The sequence below is a fragment of the Aotus nancymaae genome, unplaced genomic scaffold, assembly GCF_030222135.1.
Source record: "Aotus nancymaae isolate 86718 unplaced genomic scaffold, 86718_ANA_hifiasm-v0.15.2.pri h1tg000079l, whole genome shotgun sequence".
In the NCBI taxonomy this organism is placed as follows: Eukaryota; Metazoa; Chordata; class Mammalia; order Primates; family Aotidae; genus Aotus; species Aotus nancymaae.
This window is the reverse complement of record NW_026988494.1, coordinates 10,603,711-10,620,249: the sequence shown is the minus strand read 5'-3', so window position 1 is coordinate 10,620,249 and position 16,539 is coordinate 10,603,711. Positions and strand designations below refer to the sequence as shown.

General features: G+C 44.1%; 1 protein-coding gene across 1 annotated transcript; it reads left to right on the top strand.

Annotated features, from left to right (window-relative positions):
- Positions 1–7,921: 7,921 nt before the first annotated feature.
- On the top strand, positions 7,922–9,636 carry CLDN23 (claudin 23). Its single transcript, XM_064368724.1, has one exon. The coding sequence runs from the start codon at positions 7,922–7,924 to the stop codon at positions 8,795–8,797; it is 876 nt and encodes a 291-aa protein (XP_064224794.1). The 3' UTR covers positions 8,798–9,636.
- Positions 9,637–16,539: the final 6,903 nt, after the last annotated feature.

The window sequence follows — 16,539 nt, the reverse complement described above, 5'->3', positions numbered from 1 at the left end:
ATGTTCAATTACTATTTCAATGACTGAGAAAAAATATTTTTGGCCTGGAACAGTGGCTCACGCCTGTAATCCCAGCACTTTGGGCGGCCGAGGTGGGCAGATCACTTGAGGTCAGGAGTTCGAGATCAGCCTGGCCAACAAGGTGAAACCCCATCTCTACTAAAAATACAATAATTAGCCGGGTGTGGTGGCATGCACCTGTAATCCTAGCTACTCAGGAGGCTGAGGCACGAGAATCACTTGAACCTGGGAGGAAAAGGTTGCAGTGAGCTGCGATAGCACCATTGCACTCCAGCCTGGGTAATAGAGTAAGACTCTGCCTCAAATAAAAATGTTGCATTCTTCTTATATTTCATAGGTACAGAAAACTAGATATACATAAATATTGCCTTTCAAGTCACTAACAACGTCATCAATATGAACGTACTACTCTCTGCTATACTCTCGTAGGTTCCCATTTTTATCATAAATTTTAGAAACACTAGATGATGAGTATAAGGAGGTTGAAACTCGATGTTACTCAAATATAGATTAATCCAGCCTTGTTAGTATTAATAAAAAATATGATTTTTGGCCGGGCACAGTGGCTTACGCCTGTAATCCCAGCACTTTGGGACGCCAAGGCAGGTGGATCACGAGGTCAGGAGATCAAGACCATCCTGGCCAACATGGTGAAAACCCATCTCTACTAAACACAAAAAATTAACTGGGCAGGGTGGTGCATGCCTGTAATCCCAGCTACTCCAGAGGTGAGGCAGGACAATTGCTTGAACCTGGGAGGCAGAGGTTGCAGTGAGCCAAGATTGCATATATATGTATGATTTTTATATGTTATATATTTTATAAAGGTTTTCTCACTCATCCTTATAGAAAGCTTACTGAGTAGAAACTAATCATTTCATTTAAAAAATTATTTTTATTTTTGAGACAGGGTATTGCTCTGTCACCCAGGCTGGCATGCAGTGGTGCTACCTCAGCTCACTGCAGCCTTGACCTTCTTGGCTCAAGAAATCCTCTTGCCTCAGCCTCACAAGTAGCTGGGACTACAGGTGCCCAACATCAGGCCCAGCTATTTAAAAAAAATTTTATGTAGAGACATCTTCTCACTTTGTTGCGCAGGCTGGTCTCGAACTCTTGGGCTGAAGGGATCCTAACATCTTGGCCTCCCAAAGTTCTGGGATTGCAGGTGTGAGCTACTGCTTTCATTTCACTCTTGAAGAAAAAAGGTTTCCAGAGTCGGTGCTAATTACAATCAGTTTGAAAGTCACTTCCCTCTGCACCAAGGTACTTACATTAGGAAAATAAGACGTCACAGTACATGCTCTCTAATACCCTTCCGGCCCCAGCATTGGTTTATTTGCACAAACCCTAGTAGGTGTGCCCAGTTCCCTATTGTTGGGCATTATTCCCAGGTCTTTCTGACACGTAACAGGGTCAGGAACGAAAGAATACCTGTCCAATTGTTAACATTATATGTTGTTATTGATCCAAAAGAACTGAAAACCTGATAAAATGCCTAACCCATGGCATCAAGCTTTGCAAACAAATGACAAGTTTTGCAAGTTTAACAGGTTCCGTTTTGAATGGCATCTACAAGATAGAGGTGGCAGAGAAAGCTGAGCTGATGATAAAATGGTCTTTCTCAAACGCTTATACTTAGAAATGTCTCTATTTTATGACATTCACTTTATATCTACTAGACATTAAACAACTCTTACATCAACCCTAAAGTAAGCAATATGCACTTCTGCATGTGTCTATATGACGTACTTTTGAAATCAGTATGTATTAATAAATGTTAATAAAGAGTAACTCCTCTATTTCTCATATCGTAGCTGTTTCAATGGAGTTTATCCCCTTTATGTCTGGGTAAACCATAACTGAGAGCAGCAGTAAGACAGGACAAAGAACTTTCCAGCGCAGGTTTACACTGTGTTCCACTCACGGCAATGACTGGTGAAGAATCAACATGTCCTGCTACTCAGAGTATGACAATGTATCACTGTTCAGGGAAGGAGGGACTATTATGCCCTGAAAATATGCAAGGAGGCACTTGCTTTTATACTCCTTTTTCTTTCCCAAGTCCAGGGGATCCATCAGTAAAAACCACTTGTTAATTAGTTTTTCATCCAAAATAAGAAGTCCTATGGGATGGGGCAGTACTCCTCTTGCAAACCACCACAGTTTTGTTTGATATCTTTTGGCTTAAAATTTCCATTTAATACATTAAATGGAATTTATGTATTTTAACTCTTTAATTTAAACTCTTATTTATTTATTTATTTATTTGGAGATGAAGCTTCGCTCTTGTTGCCCAGGCTGGAGTAAAGTGGTATGATCTCGGCTCACTGCAACCTCTGCCTCCTAAGTTCAAGTGATTCTCATGCCTCAGCCTCCCATGTAACTGGGACTACAGGCATGCACCACCATGCCTGGATAATTTTTTGTATTTTTAGTAGAGATGGAGTTTAGCCATATTGGCCAGGCTAGTCTTGAACTCCTGACCTCAGGTGATCCATCCTCCTCAGCCCCCCAACAAAGTGCTGGGATTACAGGTGTGAGCCACCATGCCTGGCCTAAACATTCTAATTGAAGTTTATGAACTATAAACATACAATTTTTCCCTGCGTTACTAGGTTCAACGTATTTCCGATATATGCTCAGAATTCCAATTGCATAGTATTGTAAACATAAAATTAGACCATTTATAGAATTGCCTTATTTGCTTAGCAACCACAGGAAAGAAAGGGCATTCAGAGTTCCAGGAAGAAAAAAAGAGAAAAAGTGTTTGTTAATACTTCTAAGTATGCTGTGCTCACCAGTATTAACATGATAATATTTAAAATGACCTTTGGAAAGGAGAAATAACTAAAGATGAGAAATCGGGCTGTCTGGTTTTTCATTTACCAGTCTACAGCATATTTGCTTAATGTATTCTTGAAGTTAAAAGTCAATGCCATATGACTGATTTGTATGTTGAATTTTGTCATTGCTATTTGTTTCCATGTAAAGACTGTGTCTACATCATGTATAAACATACAAAATACTTACAAATGTGGAAATATACTACTCCATTTTTTTCCTGGAATATGTGCACATCATTCATTTTGCATGTATTTCTGTGAATGGCTGACTGCCATTGCATCCAAATAGAATTTAGCTCTATTCACATAAGACTAGAGCTAGTGATGGCCATAAAAGGCTGTATATTCACAATTATCGGAGAAAAATGCATGTCATAGGAATGTGAGATTTTGTTTCAAAATTAGAAAAATGAAGAGACTTAACTGGCCATGATTTTTTAAAATAATTTTTTTCCTATGTTTAAAATTCTAGAGAAAGAAAACGTGAAAATCTCAAACAAAATAAAAATCAATTGTACATCCCATCGTTCCTTCATACACAGATACTCTTTTAAAGATTTCATTGGTTTCATACTGCCTCACTATTTTATAATCAGCTTACTATAAAAGGTACTCTAGTGGATATCTTTATGCTAAATCTTTCCACATACTCTGTTTATTTCCTTGAAGCAAACATCTAGAAAGTTAATTGAGAAACCAAAGTGAAGGCTTATATCTAAGGCTCTTAAAAACAAATGGCCACATCCTGTCTGAAATAAATGTTTATTTACTTTACCTCGTGTTGATTTTTTCCCCAACTCTAGCCAAAATTGGGTAGTATTTTTCCCCCTACATTATTCCAATTTAAGAAGAAAAAAATGGTTTCTCTTTGTTCCGTTTGGCACTTTGGTGAATAAAAGGATCATTTAATTTATCATCTGAACTTGCTTAGTTGATGTCTATTTTCTTTTTCTCTGTGCATATTCTTCACCCAATTTTCACTGCAATACTAAGATGTCCTATTGATTTGCCAGATAGATGAAATATCAACTTCTTTTCCACCACGTAAATGAATAAAGATTTGTCTTAATTTTGTTTGAGGCATGTTGAAATCAAAACATTTTAAACTCTCATATAGCAAAATCTATCAACCTTTTTCTCTACCATTGCCATCTTGGATATTTTGCTTAGAAAACCTTTTCACTCCTGTAGCTTTATCTCTACCTGTTTTTTTTTGTTGTTGTTGTTGTTTGATGTTTGTTTTGTTTTTTTTTTTGATGGAGTTTTACTCTTTTGCCCAAGCTGGAGTGAAGTGGCACAATCTCGACTCACTGCAAGCTCCACCCCACAGATTCAAGCGATTCTCCTGCCTCATCCTCCCAAGTAGCTGGGATTAATAGGCACCTGTAACCACACCTGGCTAATTTTTGTATTTTTAGTAGCGATGAGTTTTCACCATGTTGGCCAGGCTGGTCTCGAACTCCTGATCTCAGTGATCCACCCATCTTGGCCTCCCAAAGTGCTAGGATTACAAGCATGAGCCACTGCGTCTGGCCAGTTTTAGTTTTTACATGTAACTATGTAGGACACCTAGACTTTGTTTTTACATATTTCATGATGTATATGTATGAACTTAGGTTTTATCTTCTTTCAAAACTAACCAATTGCTACAACACTATTGAGTTTTTATGCCTTTCTCTATGATTTGAAATCCCAATTTTCTCGTATTATAAATTTGTATATAACCAGGGTCTACTTTTTGGCTTCAACTGATGATGTTTTTATTGATCTACCTTCATATTCTAGTGCTAAAATAGAATTTGAGTTATTATAGCTTTAAATTACATTTAACAGCTGGAGTGTGCAGACCTTTTCACAACTGCTCTATTCAAAAGTTTTTTGATGTGTTTCATTCATTTTTTTTTTCAAATGAACTTAGAAATCACCTACCCAATCCCAGTTTTACATTTTATTGGAATTGAGTTGATCTGTACATTAATTTGGAAAGCGTTGGCATCACTCTAGTACTTAGTTTTTACATTATTTAGGACTTTGCCCAGTGGCCATTTGGTTTTCTCAAAAGATACATTTTGCCAAAAATGAAACAAACCCCTTGTGAATAAAAATAAATAAATAACAGCTCAAACTGAAAATTATCTCAAAGATCTAAATGAATTAAGTCCACGGCATGGTAAATATGTTTGCCCTGCAGGAGACAGGAAGGGCCAGGGTTGAAGAGAAGCAGGTATAGTGAGACAGAGACAGATGCTGATCCCTAGAACAGCCCACCCTCACTCCCACCCAGCATTTCCCTCTTGTCAAGGGAGGCCACTGTGATTCTACACCAAGAAGGATTTGAAGCCACTAGAAGATGTATACATCATTCAGCACATTTTTGAAACAGTGGCATAGTATCACAGGATGCCTTCTGATTTGTGTCAGAGGGATGGCAAGTTAATTCCTGTTTTAGTGGCCATCTAAAATCGCCACACAGAAAATAAAATAAGAAAAATTCAAAATTATGTATACTCTCACGCCTGTAATCCCAGCACTTGAAGAAGCCGAGAGAGGCAGATCACTTGAGGTCAGGAGTTTGAGATCAACCTGGCCAGCATGGTAAAATGCTGTTCCTACTAAAAATACAAAATTTAGCCAGGTGTGGTGGTGCACACCTGTAGTCCCAGCTACTCGGGAGGCTGAGGCAGGAGAATTGTTTGAACCTGGGAGGGAGAGGTTGTAGTGAGCCGAGATAGCACCACTGCACTTCAGTCTGAACAACAGAGACTCCATCTCAAACAGAAAAAAAAAGATGTATACATCACAGCAGCATTCACAATAACCCAAAAAAGGTAGAAGCAACCCAAGGGTCCATTGTCCATTGACAGATGACTGGATAAACAAAATCTGGAATATGCCGACAATAAGATATTATTTCTTGCCATAATAAGAAGGAAGGAAATTCTGACATATGCCAGTGAGCTGTACACTTAAAGATGCTTACAATGGTCAACTGTATGTTTCATATATGTTACCACAGGTTTATTTATTTATTTAAAAATATTCTTTTAAAAAAGGTGGCCAAGCGAACTGTCTCACGCCTGTAATCCCAGCAGTTTGTGAGGCCGAGGTGGGTGGATCACGAGGCCAGGAGATCGAGACAAGCCTGGCCAACATGGTGAAACACCATCTCCACTAAAAATACAAAAATTATCAGGGCCTGGTAGCGTGTGCCTGTAGTCCCAGCTACTCAGGAGGCTGAGGCAGGAGAATCACTTGAACCCAGGAGGCGGAAGTTGCAGTGAGCTGAGATTGTGCCACTGCACTCCAGCCTGGGCGACAGAGCTAGACTCTGTCTCCAAAAAATAAATAAATAAAATAATAAAAAATGAATAAATAAGGCACTCATTCTCATTCCTAGTGTTGTCCACTGTGGAATATTCAAAATTATTTCAAACCAACACTTAATTAACTTTGAATTTTAGAAATTGATTTTAAACGTTTATAAACGTAATACATTTTCATTATTAAAATATAGAAAATACAAAAAAGTGTTGTTAAAGGATAATTTTTAGAAAAAATGTAAAAATCGTGACTTTCACACAAATATAAAATAAATATGCGCAAAAGATGTTATTTAACTCATTATTGAATAAGAAAACCAGTATGATGCCAAAACCAAAGGGGTTGAGCACTTGCCTGCGGTCCTAGCCACTCTGGAGGCTGAGGCAGGAAACTCACTTGAGCCAGAAGTTTGCGACCAGCCTGGGCCACATAGCGAAACTCCCCCACCCTGTTTTAAATAAGTGAATTAATTAATTAATTAAAAAGGAAAAATAATGCAAAGAACAAAACAACATACATATACAGGCAAACAGGAATGCTAAAATACATTTACAAATCAATGTCATACTGGTCAGTATCCATTGGGCAATAATCATTCCACTGGACCAACTTATTGGCCTTAATGTGGACAAAAGTTATCTGCAATTTTACAAGCTTTCTACAATGTATAGAGTTGTAAAATAACCTACAGCGGAGAAAAGGCCACAGGACCCTGTAAAATTAAATGAACCTGCAAAGAGTGCTAAGCAGGATACCCAGGAACACCCCTCCCTCTTTCTAGTCCCCTGGAAAGTCTTTCACAAAGCTGAAAAAGGAAGGGAAAATCCTAGTGCAACCCTTCAGCCCAGAAATACACTGGCTTGGATTCTTGAGTCGAATTTAATTCAGAGTGTGGAGCCTTTATTAAGGAAATTAATGAGGTGCAACGCCCTGGGACACGCTCCTGGACTGGGTGGGCTTCCACACACTCACCCAGCGCACCTCCAGTCCCGGGGAGCGCTCGGGGCCGCTCACTTCGCTGCGAGTGGCCGCAAGTTGCAAAGCAAACCTGGGGGGCCACCGGGGATCCGCTGGGAGTGGAGGGCGAAACTACGCGCGTAAGGTCAACGGGCAGGGACGGGAGAAAAACTTTAGGAACAGAGATCCGCCGAGCAGCAGAGAAGCTGCGCAGCCACCGCGCTGCAGCAGCGCCGCCTCTTTTCCCTCCCCGCCCACAGCCCGCCGGGCCCCGTGGGGCGGCGCGAGGAGCCAGGGGCGGGGCGACCTTTGCTCCGGCCCGGAGCAGTCCAGGCCAGGCGCGGCCCAGCCGCCCGGCTGCAAGGTGGGGTGTCCCCGCCGCTCAGATCCCCATCTCGCCTGCCGCACTCGAGGTGGCCTCGCCGCTTCCTGCGCGCACCTCGGGTGCCTCCTTCCCGGGCCAGGTTTGGCCCCGGCGGCCGCCCCTGGGCGCCCGCGCCTGGACCTGCGGTTTCGGTCAGACCCGCCCGAGGGCTGGTTTCGATTAGGGCCAGTAGGAGGGCGGAGCGGCCAGGACGTGAGAAGGGAACTAGCCTGAGTGGGGACGGTCTCCGCGCGGGAGACACAGAGCGTCTCTGGAGCCATCAGGGCGCAGGAGCCCGACCCGGAGCCCGGGGTGCCCGCGCTGATTTCGGGTCCCCGGAGCCCGGGGCACGGACAGGAGAAGGCGACAGCAGAGAAGGAAGGCGGCAGGTGCGCCGTCGGCGCGGCGGGCCGGGATGCGGACGCCGGTGGTGATGACGCTGGGCATGGTGCTCGCGCCCTGCGGACTGCTGCTCAACCTGACGGGCACGCTGGCGCCCGGCTGGCGGCTGGTGAAGGGCTTCCTGAACCAGCCAGTGGACGTGGTGCTGTACCAGGGCCTGTGGGACATGTGTCGGGAGCAGAGCAGCCGCGAGCGCGAGTGCGGCCGGCCGGACGAGTGGGGCTACTTCGCGGCCGAGCCCGTGCTGGTGGCGCGGGCACTCATGGTCACCTCGCTGGCCACCACGGTCCTGGGGCTGCTGCTGGCGTCGCTGGGCGTGCGCTGCTGGCAGGACGCGCCCCACTTCGCGCTGGCCGGGGTCTCGGGCCTCGTGCTCTTCGTCGCCGGTCTCCTCAGCCTCATCCCGGTGTCCTGGTACAACCACTTCCTGGGGGACCGCGAGGTCCTGCCCGCCCCAGCCAGCCCGGTCACGGTGGAGGTCAGCTACAGCCTGGTGCTGGGCTACCTGGGCAGCTGCCTCCTGCTGCTGGGCGGCTTCTCACTGGCGCTCAGCTTCGCGCCCTGGTGCGAGGAGCGGTGTCGCCGCTGCCGCAAGGCGCCTTCCGCCGGGCCTCGCCGCAGCAGCGTCAGCACCATCCAAGTGGAGTGGCCCGAGCCCGAGCTGGCGCCCGCCATCAAGTACTACCGCGACGGCCAGCACCGGCCGCCGCCTGCCCAGCCCCGCAAGCCCAAGGTCGGCTTCCCCATGCCGCGGCCGCCTCCCAAGGCCTACACCAACCCGGTCGACGTCCTCGACGAGGAGGGGGCGAAGGCGGCCCCGTCCCAGGGCACCTCCTCGTGCAGCACCCAGCCCTACCACAGCTCTCTGCCCTGTGACTCCGACCTCTAGACTCCTGGAGAGCCTGGGGGTCGCGGGTGGCAAAGGACTCAACCCCGCACAGGCCCGCCTGGCTCCGACTTGGAACCCGGACACTTGTCCCTCGCTGGTGTGGACGGAAATCTTCCTTTCCTGGGACCAAACAGGACCCCTTCGACGATTAGTTCAGGCTGGGTTTGGTTTTCTTCTTAAAGAGTTTCATTTTCCTCTCCAGAGGGAGCAGAGTTCTCTTAGGGAGTGACGGGCTTTTCGTATTTTTTTGCTGAAGAATATATGAAAAGGGTGGCATTTGCGTCACGTGGACCAGGGACACTAACCAGAGTTGAAGTCAGCAATGCTCAGAAACAATCTAACACCTTGAAACTACAATATTCTAAAATACTGATCAATCTTGCATCAATATAATTATTGTTTTTTTTTTTTCTTTTTCCTGCTGTATAACTCTTTGCCATGCAAACTCTCAGGAGGCCAATATATTTCTGGCCATGTTTGGATGAGCCTCTTAAAATAAACTTAGAACCATGCAAATACCAGTAGCTTAATGGATTTTATGGAATGAAATAACCTGATTAACTCATGGCTACCTATCTTCATTGCATACATGGGATTTATATTTTTTCTTATTTGTTTTTGCTGTGAACGTTGAGGGCACACAAGAGTTTCTCTTCCAGAAGCAGAAGGAGAGTGAAGGTCCTAATGCTGTACTATTCCACCCTTTGGATGCCTCATCCAGGATGCAGAAGACTAGGTTTAACATTTTGTAAAAAATGGAGCCTGTTAATCACATTAAAGCACATAGATATAGATATATATATATATCTTTTATTTATAAATAAAATTTTAAAACAACAGTTTCAGTAGATCCACAAAAGCTCTTTTGTCTTCAGTACAACCTTTGGGAGTTTAAGCATTCATTACTAACAATTTCCTGGCTGCCCAGGCACTTTTGTCTGAAATCTAGCACTCAAATCTTTGCACCTCTTAGCATAAGGTTACTAGAAAAAGCCAACGGGCCCCACTTAAGTCCCTGATTGCTTTGTTTTCAGGTTCATGCTGTTTTCTTTGCAAAGCCAAGCCTATTGTTGAGAAAACGAGAAGCACCAGTTTCCAGTTGAGGTGAGACTGGAAATCTTTTCCTTTGTAGCAGTGGTGCTTAGAATCCCAGGAAGGCAGATATATGTGTTCCATGAAGGGGACTGGGTCTCCAGCAGGGCTGCCTTCAATTTCAAGTGGTTGATTTAAGGGTGCCTTTAACTGAACTGAATCTCATCTTTCAAACCTACCCTTCAGAGGTAGGAACATTCATTCAGTTCAGCAAGCACTAATAATGAGCACTATGATGGGACTGACTGAATAGCACACACTGCCTGCTAGAGTGGAAGGGATGAGAGAGATTCACTTCCCTTGCCATTTTGTGCTGGAATCACTTGTTTCTCTCTTTCTGAAGCCAGACTTTAAAGTGTAGGCTGTATCACTTTGGAATCTCTTTCAAATGCAGATTCTGATTCCGCAGATCTGGAGTGAGGCCCTGAAATGATTTCCTAACTAGCTCCCAGGAGATACCAATGCTGCTAGTTCATGGACCACACTTGGAGTTACAAGGCTTTCACTGGGACTGTTTCACTTGGATTTCAATCCAAACTGGTGGCTCATATTCAGATCTTTGAGTGCCTGCCACCTAGATGAGCCTGGGGACTTGCTGGAGGGTACAGAGCCAGAATGGAGAAAGTGCAACAGGGCTCTTTTCACCTCTGAAGGCAGCAATTAGGGACCTGAGAAGTCAGGACCTAGCAGACACCATACAGATACTGGGCTTCTGGCAAATGTTGAATCTAAGCTGTGTCATAATTCTATCTCAAGGGAAGCTTTGGTAAAAATAAACAAAACTGATGTTTTTGTGTGTTTTGCTTTTCTCCCCACGCCAATGATTCTCCGCTGCCTTACATGCAAAACACTTCTTGCCTGAGGATTAGGATTCAGTTCCTGAGAGTTAAAACTCTACTTTTCCCCTATCAAGAGAAATAAAGCCAAAACTCCCCCTTAAAAAATACAAACTCTGGGCCGAGCCTAATGGCTCACAGCTGTAATCCCAGCACTTTCTTTTTCTTTTTTTCTTTTCTTTTTTTTTTTTTTTGAGACAGAGTTTCGCTCTGTTGCCCAGGCTGGAGAACAGTGGCTCCATCTTGGCTCACTGCAACCTCCACCTCCCGAATCCCAGTATGTTGGGAGGCCAAGGTGGCTGGATCACGAGGTCAGAAGTTCCAGGCCAGCCTGGCCAACATGATGAAACCTCATCTTTATTAAAGATACAAAAAATTAGGTGGGCATGGTGGTGGGCACGGTCGTGGGCACCTGTATCCTAGCTACTCAGGAGGCTGAGGCAGGAGAATCACTTGAACTCAGGAGGCAGAGATTGCAGTGAGCTGAGATCACGCCATTGCATTCCAGCCTGGATGGCAGAGCAAGACTCATCTCAAAAAAAAAAAAATGCAAACTTCTTTTTGCTATAAAAATGTTCAAGACAGCCTGTAATCCCAGAGCTTTTGGAGGCCAAGTGGAAGGAATGCTTTGACATCAGGAGTTCAAGACCAGCCTGGGCCACATAGCCAGACCCCATGTCTACAAAAAGAATTTTAAAACTTAATAAGGCATAGTGGCAACATGCCTGTAGTCCTAGCTACTTAGAAGGCTGAGGCAGCAGGATTGCTTGAGCCCAGGAGTTCAAGGCAGTAGTGAACTATAAGCACACCACTGCATTCCAGACTGGGCAACAGAGCAAAACTCTGTCTCTTAAAAAAAAAAAAAAAAAAAAGTTTAGGACTACATGGAAAGAGTCTGGGATCCACGTTTGGCCTGAGGGTTATTCTCTGTGTGTAAGAACATATCCTAAACTTGCCCTAAACTTACCACTGATCAGCACTGCAACCACACCACAGAGAACACACTCAAAGCACTGCTGTCTTGAATCAAGCCCTTCTAACCTCTGTCACCACCAGACTCATTTTTAATCCTCCCAATCCCCAGAGGAAGTATGCGTCCCCATTTAATGGATGAAGTCTTTTTGCGATTACTCAAGTGATGCCAAGAGAAGGGTGAGATCTGTGAAAGTAGGACAGAAACTGCTTTAATGCACCCCTGCTCTACCCATTTGCCAATCTGGCTCTCATCTAGACACACGCCCTCACTAAGGAGGGGTGAGGCTTTGAGCACACACCGGGTTATCTACTGTGGAGGCTGCGGAAGGTGCTGTCAAGGTGCTTTGGCAACCATCCTCCCCTCCATTGTGTAGGTTGTTCACCCAGTATGTTTTCGGGCGTCTGGCATGTGGAAAACACCACCATCCAGGCTGCATTCAGTGTAGAACTTAAATACTCTCCAGTGATCCTGTACAAATAAAAATGAAAAAGATTAAGCTAGACTTTAATGTGTGTAGGCTGTATCACTTTGAAATCTCTTTCAAGTGCAGATTCTGATTCAGTAGGTCCGGAGTGAGGCCCTGAAATGATTTCCTAACTAGCTCCCAAGAGATGCCAGCGCTACCAGGGATGGAGAAGAATGGTGGGTTTTGTTTTTGTTTTGCTTTGTTTTGTTTCTTGGAGACAGGGTCACTCTGTCACCCAGGCCGAAGTGCAGTGACATGATCACGGCTCAATGCAGCCTCAACTTCCCAGCCTCAGTGGATTCCCCAGGCTCAGCCTCCCAAGTAGTTGGGATCACAGATGTGCATCAAATCACCCAGCTATTTTTTTGTTGTTGTTGTTTAACTATTGTCACCTGGGTTGGTCTCAAACTCCTGAGCTCAAGTGGTCTTCCCACCTCAGCCTCCCAAAGTGTTGTAATTAGAGGTGAAAGCTACCACACCTGGCCAAAGGTGGTATTTTAGGAAAAGTGGTCAGGAAGAAGGAGGTACTTGGGCAGAGAACTGAAAGAAGAAAGAGAGGAGTTTTTTAAACAAAAGGAACAACTTCAAGTTTCCACTAAAGAAATCATGAAAACAGGTGAGCGTCACGGTCTCAGTACCAGCTAGTTTTGCTTCTCCTTCATTCTAGAATTGGGTGGTAAGGCCAAGAAGCAGCTGGTGGTACAACGGGGTAAGCCTGAGTCAACCTGGTCATCTACTCTTTGTCAGGCTAACAGCTTCTTTCAGAGGGAATACCGTCTGGAACAAATTCAACCTATCTTCTAGAATATTTCTGTAAGCAGGCAGGCAGGGTCTCCGGAGATTCTAGGAATTTAACCGACTTAAGCAATCAGCCTGTTTTGCAGCCTCCTGCCCTTCAGTCTGTTTTTTCCCTAGACCCTGCGTGGTCACCCACTTGGTTAAAAGCAGCTCCTGACAGACCCCAGTAACTTATAGATGAACTAGGTGAATTTTCCTCATCGCCATGCTATAGTCACCACCCCAGGGGGGCAGCAGCTTCATGAGCATCACAGGTGACCTATGTGCTGGCATGAGGACCCAGTGCATTGGTGCCACTGGGACACCTCCCCTGCATGTGACGTACCCCTTCCCCTCTCCATCACCCTTTAACCCCATCCTGTCACTTTCCCTCAGGGAGACACTGCTTCAGAGAATAACCACAGTGCCCTTCTTACTTGGAAAGTAATAAAACTCCTGTAGATCACACCTGTGTTCTAAAGGAGTGTGGTTTGTTATTCACCAGGCCAACAAACCCTGGATTTTTGAGGTAACATTTCCAGAATCAAAAATAAGCACTTTTTTTTTTTTTTTTGAGACAAGGTTTCCCTCTGTCAGCCAGGCTGCAGTGCAGTGGCATGTTCTTGGCTCACTGCAGCCTTAATCTCCCAGGTTCAAGCGATTCTCCCACCTCAGCATCCCAAGTAGCTGGGACCACAGGTGTGTGCCACCATGCCTAGCTGATTTTTTGCATTTTTTGTAGAGATGGGGTTTCACCAGCCCAGGCTAATCTTGAACTCCTGAGCTCAGGAGATCCACCTGCCTCAACCTCCCAAAATGCTGGGATTACAGGCATGAGCCATAAGCAAAAAATAAGCAATTCCATGTGTGAATAGTTCTCCACTAAGCAGGACTGAACATGTGAAAATGAGGTTTCATTTGTTCAAATCAAAGAAAATATAGACAGAGCTTAGCAGGGGGGCAGTGCTGACAAGGGGACTTGATTCTTCAGTGGCATGTGGAGAGAACGGCTTGAGACTTGATTGAAGCGTTAACCCATTTAACTCTTGTCCTACTGGTGGCCTGAGTTATACAGAGGCTCTGGCAAGGTGAGCCAGCAGCCCCTCTTGTAAACCACAGTGACCAGTGGGTTGAGAATCTGGGAGGGCAGGAGTTGCCTTTCTCAGGCAGAGAGAAAGAAAGTGACATGTAGCCTGAGGCCGATGACACTCCCCCCGCCCCATCCCACCATCATGTTTACTATTCACAGTGGCTCCCAAAGAGCTCCCTCTCACCACAGGGCTGAGGGAGGCTAGACAAGATCACTGCAGTTTTTCTAGAACTTCAATGATAGCTGTCTCCCAAGAGTGTAAGCCTTGCCCTTGCTGGGCTTCTGTTTCTTCATCCATAAAACTGGGAAGAATGAATCAGATGTTTTCAAAGGAACTCTCTAACTTTATTCTGGGGGCGACAGTTAAGAATTAGAGGAGGCTGAGAGGAGAGAAATAAAATTTGAACAGTGGAGCCTGGGGAAGCTGACTGATCTGTAACACTTTAAAAAAAAATATATATATATATATATATATATATTTTAAGTTCCATGGTACATGTGCAGGATCTGCAGGTTTGTTACATAGGTAAACGTGTGTCATGATGGTTTGCTGCACAGATCAATCCATCACCTAGATATTAAGCCCAACATGCATTAGCTGTTTTCCCTAATGCTCTCCCCCCACCTTGACCCTCCCCCAACATGCTCCAGGGAGTGTTGTTCCCCTCTGTGTCCATGTGTTCTCATTGTTCAGCTCCCACTTATGAGTAAGAACATGCGGTATTTGGTTTTCTGTTCCTGTGTTAGTTTGCTGAAAATAATGGCTTCCAGCTTCATCTATGTCCTTGCAAAGGACATGAACTAATTCCTTTTTATAGCTGCATAGTATTCCATGGTGTATATGTATCATATTTTCTTTATCTAGTCTATCATTGATGGGCATTCAGGTTGATTCCATGTCTTTGCTATTGCAAAAATAAAATAGTGCTGGAATAAACATACATATGCATGTATCTTTAAAATAGAATGATTTATATTCCTTTGGGTGTACACTCAGTAATGGGATTGCTTGGTCAAATGGTATTTCCGGTTCTGAATCTTTGAGGAATCACCATACTTTCTTCCACAATAGTTGAAATAATTTACATTTCCACCAACAGTGTAAAAGTGTTCCTATTTCTCTGCAACTTCACCAGCATCTCTTGTTTCTTTACTTTTTTTTTTTTTTTTTTTTTTTTTTGAGGTGGAGTCATGCTCTGTTGCCCAGGCTGGAGTACAGTGGCACCATCTCAGCTCACTGCCACTTCTGCCTCCCAGGTCAAGTGATTCTCCTGCCTCAGCCTCCTGACAGCTGGGATTACAGGCATCTCGCCTAGCTAATTTTTGTGTTTTTAGTAAAGACGGAGTTTTACCATGTCGGCCAGGCTGGTCTTGAACTCCTGACCTCAGGTGATCCACCCACCTTAGCCTCCCAAAGCACCCAGCCTTGTTTCTTGACTTTTTAATAATCATGATTCTGACTGGCATGAGATGGTATCTCATTGTGGTTTTGATTTGCATTTCTCTAATGATCAGTGATGTTGAGCTATTTTTCATGTTTGTTGACTGCATGTATGTCTTTTTTTGAGAAGTGTGTGTTCATATCCTTTAAATTAGCTGGGTGTGGTGCCTCACACCTGTAGTCCCAACTACTCAGGAGGCTGAAGGGAGGATCGCCTGAGCCCAGGAGGTCAAAGCTGAAGATAGCCATGATTTCATCACTGCACTCCAGCCTGAGCTGGACCAAATGAAACCCTGTCTCAAAAACAAAACATAACAAAAGCAAACAGAAAAAATATAATTATAGTCTGAACCCAACAAACTCTATATTCTAGTTCTTGGTTTGAATTCCATAGATATTCCTCAGGAGTTAAAACAGTAGAAACTTAACACTTCCCTCTCACCATCCATGACCCTCACCCATTCCTAAAAAAAAATGAAAGTAAAGTGCTTAATCTAACTCTTAATTGCTAGAGATAGACACAAAAACTCAAGTGTTGGGTAGAGCTCTTTAAGCTTAATATGCGAACCAATTAACTTTTCTAAAGTGTCTTGTTTGTCCAGAAGAAAATCCAAACCTATAACTATGTTACAGAAGTTGATTTTCTAGAATGAAATTCAGATTTTACATCTGCCACAGGCTCACTGCTCCATCTATTTGGTGTAGAGAAATTAAGTAAGAAATTAACAGGTAATGTAGAGATGATCACAATAGAAGACTCTTAGAGGTGGTAGCAAGACATTTCTACAAATACATACAGTTATAAAATTGATATATAAAGACCTATTTAGGAGACAGGGATAGCTAGGAATTGTTACATATAAAATCTTAAGTGTCTGTCTATAAGATCAAGTATTTCTGATGAAAGGGACATTTGGATGCGTTTTGTAAATTCTTGAATGGAGAAAGCATAACAGGATATATTAAACTAGATTCTGGTAGGGTAGTACTTAGGCATACATTCACAGGAGACTAAAGATGGGAAAAAGGGTAGTGTATAAATAAGCCAGGGAAGGAGCAAGGGA

Coding starts and splice junctions, on each gene's coding strand:
- CLDN23 (XM_064368724.1), top strand. CDS start 7,922: ATGCGGACGCCGGTGGTGATGACGCTGGGCATGGTGCTCGCGCCCTGC.